General features: G+C 36.7%; 1 protein-coding gene across 2 annotated transcripts in view; it reads right to left on the bottom strand.

Moving 5' to 3' along the window:
• Positions 1–9,343, bottom strand: part of MNAT1 (MNAT CDK-activating kinase assembly factor 1) — a 268,957-nt gene that overhangs the window by 168,320 nt on the left and 91,294 nt on the right. For both annotated transcript variants that reach the window (XM_006891781.1, XM_006891782.1), the window contains exon 2: positions 4,041–4,193. In XM_006891781.1, the coding sequence (XP_006891843.1) occupies positions 4,041–4,193 (153 nt within the window). The remainder of the gene's footprint in view (positions 1–4,040; positions 4,194–9,343) is intronic.

Here is a 9,343-nt window from a genome sequence, read left to right as displayed (position 1 = left end):
CCCATAAATTTTATTATTTTCATTTTTTGAATTCATGGAAGATAGACTCAAGGTCAAATTTTGATTCCTGTGGATATGATTTAACCTTTTTTAGTTTTAATTTGAACTTGCATATGAGAAGTTTATGGTCTTTTCCACAATCAGCACCCGGCCTAGTTCTTCCTGCTGATCCTGAACTCTTCCAATGGTTCCTTCCACAAATGTAATCAATCTGATTCCTGTGCATCCCATGAGGTGAAATCACTGTGTATAACCTACATTTATTTATGTTTCTTATAAAAGGTATTTGCTATGAATAAATCATTGATGGTACAGAATTCTATCATTCTATCCACAGACTAATTTCTGTCACCAAGTCCATATTTTCCAAATACTGATCCCTCTTCTTGGTTCCCAATTTTTGCATTCTAGTCATCCATTATTATTAATGCATTTTGGTGACATGTTCGATCAATTTCTCATTGCCAACAGTTGATAGAAATCATCTATTTCCTCTTCTTTGGCTCTGGTTGTAGGTGCATAAATTTGAATGATAGTGGTATTAACAAGTCTTCCTTGTATGCATATGGATATTATCCTATCACTCACAATATTCTATTTCAAGGTGGATCTAGAAACAGCCTTTTTAACTGTGAAAGCAACCCCATTTTCTCTCACCTTTTCATCTCCAGCATAAAAAAAATCCTATGATCATGGGATTCAAAATGCCCTCAGCCAGTCCATCTCATTTTGCTAATACCCAATATGTCAATATTTATGTGTTCCATTTCTTTCTTTACAATGTCCCGTTTTCCTACATTCATGCTTCTCACATTCCACGTACAAACTGTTAATTGCTTCTTAGAACTGTTTCTCCTCCTTTGTGTTTCCAAATTTGAGGGCTCAACTTCAGCTGCCATATCTGGTAGTCTACTCTAAGTGTTTTGTACAGAGAACAGATCATTCAGGAAACAGGGCTTTATGAGGAAGAGTGTGGCATCAAGGTTGGAGGAAGACTCATTAACAACCTATGATATACAGATGACACAACATTGTTTGCTGAAATTGAAGAAGACCTGAAGCACTTGCTACAGAAGGTCAAGGCTGTATTCTTCAATATGGATTGAAGCTAAACATCAAGAAGACAAAGATTCTCACCACTGGGACAATTGGCAGCACCATAATACATGGACAAGAGATTGAGGTTGTTAGCAAATACAGCTTGCTCGGATCCACAATCAACACTCTTTAATACCAGCAGTAATGAAAAAAAGAAAAAACTAATTACACTGGGAAAATCTGCTACTGTGGACCTCTCCAGAGTGCTGAAGGACAACGATGTCAGTCTAGACACAAAGGTGTACCTAATCCAGGCCATAGTCTTCTCAATTACTTGTTATGCTTTGGAAAGTTAGACAGGGACTAAGGATGACAGAAGAAGGATACATGCCTTCAAGTTGTGTTCCTGGAGAAGAATCTTGAACATACCATAGACTGCCAAGAAAACAAACTAATCTGTCCTGGAGAGGGTGAAACCAAGTCTATCATTGGAGGCTAGGATATTGAAGCTCTGTCTCACTTACTTTGGGCATGTGGCCAGAAAAGATTGGTCCTTGAAGAAGGACACCATGCTTGGAAGGGTGGATGAACAGCACAGGAAGAGGAACGCCTTGGATGAGATGGATTAACTCAGTAACTGAGGCACCAGGGGTTGGTATGTCAGAACTAGTGAGACTGGCTCAGGACTGAGAAAGGTTCAGAGATCCTATACATAGGGTCACTATACATTGCAATGGCACATAACAACAATAATATACTATGACAGGCTTGGAAGCAGAAGTGGCATCCATATCCTAAACAACATGCCTCTAGAAACTCTATGAACTTTGATAAATGCTGATAGTTGTAGAGGAGCTTCAGGCCTTTTGTTCATAGGGTCGCTATGAGTTGTGCTGGACTCGAAGGCAATCAACAACAATAATTTCATTCTTTAAAATTTTTAAATTATTTCCATTTCTAAAACAAGAATAAAGTAATTTAAGGGAAGAAAATAATAAAGTACAAAATATTAATAGAAAACAAAGAGTAAAACGGTAATAAGAAAAGATACATGTTGTTGTCAAGTAAGATTCATATAGACCCTATGACCTGCTGAGCTGAAACTTGTCCGGTCCTGTGCCATCCTCATCATCTCTGCGACACTAGAGCTCACTGCTGAAGTCACAGCATCAATGCATCTCACTCGGGTCTTCATTTCCTTCAGTGACCCTTCATCTATCCAAGCATGATGTCTCTTTCCAAGTAATAGCCTTGCCTAGCTCCAGGTCCAAAGTATGAAAGATGAAGCTCTGTCAATCTTGCCTCCAAGGAGCGCTCTGGCCACATCCTTCCCAGGACATATCTGTTTGTCTTTTGGCAGTCCATGGGATACTCAGTACTCTTCTCCAACACCACATATATGTAAATATTAACCTACCATTTGATTTTTCCCCTTCCCCCCACCCTTTTTACTTGTTGTGTATCGTTGAATCGGATCTGACTGGCATTAGAGGAGATTGCCCTCCTTCTTCAGCAGAGGGTCTGGTGGATTCAAACCGCACACTTTTGGGACTACAGCACACCTTCTTGCCATTAGGCTCCAGAGCTCCCTTAATCTGATTTTTTTAAACAGTCTTCAAATCTTAACTTACACACTGTGATATGAACACTTAATCTTTACAGAACTTTTTCTTGATTTACATTTTCACTATATTATTAATTTCACTGCATAAGTTTTCATCATTTTATTTTTAAGTTATGCAGTGCTATTACAGGAGTGGCATCCACTTCCTAAACAACATGTCTCTGGAAACCCTAGGAATTTTGATAAATTATGATAGTTACAGAAAGGCTTCAGGCCTTTTGTTCATAGTGTTACTGTGAGACATGCTCGACTCAAAGGCAATCAATGATATTATAAATCTCACGATGGCAGGATTTATAAATGTTTACACTCATCATTTTAGGTCTAGTACTTAATATGCCTACCACAGTGTTTATATACATATGCTAATTAAATAAAAGAAAAATAGCAATTATTAAATCATGGACCTATCAATGAAGATCTATTCTTTTCCAATCAAAATAGAAACAGAAAAATAACATTACTAGAAGCTGGGCTGTTTAAGAATGAATTCACCTTTACATAACATAAAATTCTCAATACTATCTCACTCCAGTAACAATGGCAAAGTAACAGGACAGCAAGTAATAAATGTTGGAGATGATGTGGTGAGAAAGGAACGCCTATACATTATTGGTGGGATTATAAAATGGTACAACCACTCTGGAAGGCAATTTGGTGCTTCCTCAAAAAGCTGAACATAGAAATTCCATATGACCCAGTTATTCCACCATCCAAGAACATGGAAACAGCCCAAATGTCCAACCACAAACAAATGGACTGAGAAATTATGGTACATTCACACAACAGAATACTATGCAGTATGCAGGAGCAATGACTTTATAAATTACTATCTAACTTGGGAGGGACAGGAGAGCATTATGCAGAGTGAACTAACTCAGCCCCACAAGGATAAATAATATATAAAACCATTATTGTAGAATGAGTATAAGGATCCAAGAGAGGTGGGAGAGGGTGGAAGCAGAGGGATGAGGATGTGCAGGGGTGGGGGGGTATTAATTACAGGGTTATACAATTTTTTGGGTGGGGGGATGAGGGAAATTTAAAGAATTTGTTCTTGAAAACAATGTATTAAATTTCATAAATAAACTAGTAGAAAATTTAAAAAAATATAATCCTCAAGTATAGATTTTAAAAACACCATCAAAACAGAAATATACATGACCACTTCATTTGCTTTAAATTTCTTTAATGCTATGTCCAGATCAATAAATAACTGCTAGAGAATACTCTATTTAGTAGCAAAAATACATAGATGAATTTATAGTAATTCATTTGGCAATCCAGCAACATTTATATGACTATATAATTATATTAATTACTGAAATAATTGTTAAAAATCTCCATGTCACTTAACCATTCACGCAATAATACTTACATCTTTAGCACTTTTTTCCTAATCTCAACTTCTTTGTCAACAGTAGGATCTTCAAAGAGTTGTACCCTAAAATTGCTCTTTCTAAGTGGAGTGCCACACTCAGGACAATTTCCAGCTCCTCTCACAAACAGCAAATCAACACAACTTTCACACCTGTAAAGACAAAAATACATCATTTAGGCTAGTAGTCAAATATGGGGCCAATCTGCATGGGCTTGGCTAATTTTCTTTTATCTGAAAATTAGCTCCTTATAATCTTAACAAAATCCTGTTAGCAAACTTGATTTTTATTTGAAATTTTTTTACACAGATATGCCAAAAGTATGTTGGTTAAGTTATACTAATTAAAGGATTTTACAAATTGAGTAGGGAATAAAAAGATTAGCACAGAAAAGATGGGTGAGTAGGAACAGAAAACCCAGGGGAGAAAGTTTAAAGAATGCTGTTACATTGAGGGGATTGCAACTAATCTCACAAAATATATGCATCAGCTGTTGAATAGGAAACTTATTTGCACAATAAACTGACACTCAAATCACAATAAAATGTTACAAAAACAAAAAGGACAGAGAAGACAAGGAAAAATCAAACAGCTTCAGTACAACAGCTTTAGGTCCAGGCAGGAGAAGCTTCTGCTGGGATTCTGCACTTTAGCGAAGCCCTGTATGTTAAAAGCATTAAAACACTTTTTTTCTTTCAATTTTGTAAGAAAGTGTTTTGAAAGTTCAGTAACCAAATGAGCAAACAGAAATCATAAGGGACGGATGCAGAAAACTGAGAATGCTTGGGCAAAGAAGCAATTACAGTTTCTACCCGAGAAATCTGGGGAAAGGAAGAGGAGAAGAGAGGCTGCTTGTGAAAGAATAACCAGTTAAAATGGGCCAGGAAGGATCCAGTAGGGATCTGAAAAGACAGTGTAATGATGGCCAAAGTCCAATGAGAATTAATTTTATAAAACACAATGCACAGGGATGACTGTATGAAATACAACATATATGAACTTTTTAAGTAAAGCAATAGTAACAAAAAAAATAAAACAAATTTTAAAAAATGGGCTGCCTCAAATCAACTAAAGTGACTGCCTGCCTAGGTAAACCAGATCTACCAGATAATTTCAAACTTGCTCATCTCATTCCTTAGGGAGTTCTCATGGCCTAGTCAAAAGGAGCTATGCTGCAAACCTAAAGGCATGCAGTTCGAATTCAACAACTGTGACACAGGAGAAAGAGATACCATTTCCTGCTAATGAAAACCAGCTGGTGGGTGAGCTATGGGTCAATTCGGACTCCACAGTACACAGCAGGTGAAATGGTAAGAGGCAAATCTCCCTGCACCAGATTCCTCAAGGCTTAAGAGGATCAGTTCTTATATTGTTTTAAATAGGTTCAAGCCCCACCCACTCACTCTTGGTTTTGCCCAAAACAATCTATGCTCCCACTAAGACTAACTGGAAAGGCTAACTGGTAGCCCCAGGTTCTTGAGGGGGCAAAGCCTGAATTCCAGGGTAAGAGTTTGGCCTATCTTGTTCTTTATCCCTAGTGCCTAACATTTAGAAAAATACTCAATAAACTTCAATGAACAAAGAAGAAAATGCAAGAGCCCTTATAAGCCAAATATGAAGTATGATTACCAGGAAGTAAGAACTTCTGAGAGGGTAAAATACTGACACAATCTTTCCTTAAAAGTATCGGCAGGGGGTGGGGGAGTGGGGGGCAGAGGGGTTAGGGGGAGGGGGTGCTGAATTCCAACGATAGAGAGCAGAAATCACATTTGTCATTACCAAGATCAACAAAGTTACTGAAAAACCACTGTGGATTTAGTAAGCTTGGGAGTGGTGCACTTTCCCTATTCTTTGTGGTTAGGAAAAATTAAACCCAAGTACAAGAGAGGAAAACAAGTACACGTTATAACTACACTGACTGAAGATATCCACAAGCAGAGTCATACAAACTCTTCAGACTATTGTTGTTATGTGCTGTCGAGTTGCCTGCGACCCATTCGCTATGAGTCAAACTACATAGACATAAAATACATTCATTTTCACAAGGTCTTAGTGATTAGGTTCCGTTAACAGTGTAATCTATAACACATATTCTTTTAATTGTATTAGTCATAATACAATATTGTTTCCGCTTCAGTTGCACATTGTGATTTTTTTAAAAATAATTTGCTTTAAATCCAAAGATTTAAATAATACTAGAGAACTTTTAAAAGTTTATTTCCCTATACAACTTTTGTCCTTCATTTTAACTAAAAGAACAAATGCTCTTTCAAATTACTCAAATAATGTAAAACTACAGATAAAACTCTTTCAGCGCTACTTAATTTTATTATATGTGTCACTTTCCAGATGTAACACACTACTCGTGAGTTTAGTGTTTGGGGCCAGCTCTATGAAATTTAGTCCTATTTAAAAAAAAAAAAAAAAGACAGAAGTAAAACTTGGTATTTTTATATCTGGCAACAGAGAAACCAAACTAGCAATATGCGAACATCTTTTGCCTCCAAGAGGGCTACGAATATTTTCAAAGAAATTCTTATATTCTAGACAACAAAGGAAAATTTGCTGAAGAAACCAAACTTTCAGTCATTTCTTATTCCCTAAGATATTTTATGGTTTTTCAATAAACCAAAATGGTACCTTCCTGCTTTCTCTTTCTAAATGGCTTATTTTTAGCAGATTTTGTGTTCCTTTATCAAGTCTTTGTTAACATTTTTAGTATATGTTTGCTTTACTTTTTAAAGAGCAACTATATTTTATGTGATATTTCAATAATTAATAAAATGAATTCATTAACTTAGAAAAAGATAATAAAAAACCCTTACACTGGGGAGCTCAGTGGCAAGAAGCTGAACTGCAATCCCAGCGGTATACGGTTTGAATTCACCTGATGCTCTGCCGGAGAAGGAGGGGCAATCTCCTCCTATACCAGTCAGATCTGATCTGACGGTACACACAAAAAATAATAAAATAAAAATAAATTTTTTTTAAAAACCCTCTTACATTGAAGATTTTTCTGTGAAATAAGCCAGTTTTGTCAGCACTTTCCATTCTTCTTTAACTCACTGTTCCAGGAAACAGCTCAAAACAAATGTCTATGGTCTTGAAAGACACATACATGTGTATAGTGGCACTGTCTATATACATAAATAACATGATTGTTGTTGTTGTTGTGTACCGTAGGTAGCTGACCGTCCAGGGGGTTTTCAGAGACAGTTAAGCGCATGGGAGGAAATTGCCCATCCTCCTGCAGAGCAACTAGTGGGATTCAAACCTCATGCCTTTGAGATTGCAGCGTAGCTTCTTATCACTAGGCCACTAGAAAAGGAAATTTCCAGTTTCACTTGAAAAGGAAAGAGACCCAGAATAAGCAAAGTTCTTCTAAAAAACAAAAATGAAGTTAGAGGCATCTCATTTCCTGATCTCAAAACCTACTACACACTGTAAACCAGTATAAAATTTAAAAAAAAAAAAAAAAGAATTGCTGGAAATTTTTAAAAATAGTAATTTTTTTAAAACCCTACTACAACAGCTGTAGTAATCAAAACAGTATGGTATTAGTGCAAAAGACATATAGATCAATGAAATAGAACAAGAATACAGAAATCAACCCATCAACCTATAATCCACTGATACTGACAGAGTAATAAAAAGTACTAAATGGGGAAATGGCAGCCTCTTTACCAAATGACACTGGGAAACTGGACATCAGCCTGCAGAAAACTGAAAGAAAATCTGCATCTCATACCATCTACAAAAACCAACTCAAAGTGGATCAGAGACCTAAGGGTAAAACCCAAAGCCATAAAGATCATAAGAGACAAAATGGGTACAAAATTAGAAGCCCTGGCCTATGGCATAAATAGGCTTGCAGACATAGCCAAAAATGCAAAACCTGGAGAAGATAAGTTTGACCAATGGGACCTTCTCAAAATCAAATCCCTGTGTGCATCAAAAACATCTTCAGTAGAGTAAAAAAAGGAAAGCTTATCAATCTGGAAAAAAAATATTTGGCAATGACATTTCAGATAAGGGTTGAATAACCAGAGTTTACAAAATATTAGAGCAACTCTACAAGAAAGACTGAAAACCCAATCACAAAAATGGGCAAAAGACATGAAAAGAATCTTCACAAAGGAGGGCATTCATATAGCCAAGAGACATATGAGGAAACCTTCAAAATCGCTAGCAATCAGAGAGAGGAAAATCAAAATAACAACAGGATGCCACATCATTCCCGTAGCAGTGGCAAAGTTCAACAAAATGGCCAACAATAAATGTTGAAGAGGATGCACAAAGACTGGAACTCTTATACACTGCTGGTGAGATTGTAAAATAGTACAACCCCTATGGACGGTGTTATGATGTTTCCTCAAAAAAGCTAAATACAGAAATGCCGTATGACCCAGCTATTCCACTGGCAGAAATATATCCCAAGGAAAGAAGAACTGAGACACAAATGGACATTTGCACACCAATGCTCATAACAGCATTATTCATAATAGCAAGAAAATGGAAGCAGCCCAAAAGCCCACCAACAAATGAATGGATTGAGAAATTGTGGTACATTCACAACATGGAATACTATGTGACTCTAAGAAGCAATGACTTCATAAAACACTATATAACTTGGGAGAGACTAGAGAGCATTTTCCTGAGTGAAACTGATTAGCCATATGAGGATAAATACTGCATAAGGCCACTATTTTTGCAAAAAAAAAGATAACCGAGTAAGAAGTGCATCAATGTTTAAAAGGGAAAGGAGAGAAGGGGACAGAAAAAGGAGGAGGGGAAACTACTGAGATAGAAGAGGCTAGTGAGGAAGAGAGGTGAAGCAATGGGAAAGGTTAAACAAAAGCTTGAAAAGACAGGCATAGATAACATGCTGGATAATATGCATAGAACAATGGTAATTAATTATATAAAATATTATGTGGAAGAATGATTATATAAAACATCAAGTGCATGTACAAAACGCAATGTATAGGGAGCTCTGGTGGCCTAGTGGCAGGAAGCTGCATTGCAATCCCAGAGGTGTGCAGTTCAAATCCACTAGATGCTCTTTGGGAGAAGGAGGGACAATCTCCTCCTGCACCAGTCAGATCTGATTTGATGGTACACACACAAAAAAATAATAAAATAAAATTTTTTTAAAACCCACAATGTATATGAATGATTATAGGCAAACCAATAATGTTTTAAAAGTGATCACTTGTTATAGAAAAATATATGTTGTTTGTTGTTACGTGCCGTCGAGTGGCTTGCGACTCATAGCGACCCTATGTACAACAGCCCTAAACTC

The sequence above is a fragment of the Elephantulus edwardii genome, unplaced genomic scaffold (genome assembly GCF_000299155.1).
Source record: "Elephantulus edwardii isolate Elephantulus edwardi_28Jun2011 unplaced genomic scaffold, EleEdw1.0 scaffold00104, whole genome shotgun sequence".
Classification (NCBI taxonomy): domain Eukaryota; kingdom Metazoa; phylum Chordata; class Mammalia; order Macroscelidea; family Macroscelididae; genus Elephantulus; species Elephantulus edwardii.
Note: the sequence above shows the minus strand (reverse complement) of the source record. Positions and strands in the feature narration are given on the sequence as shown.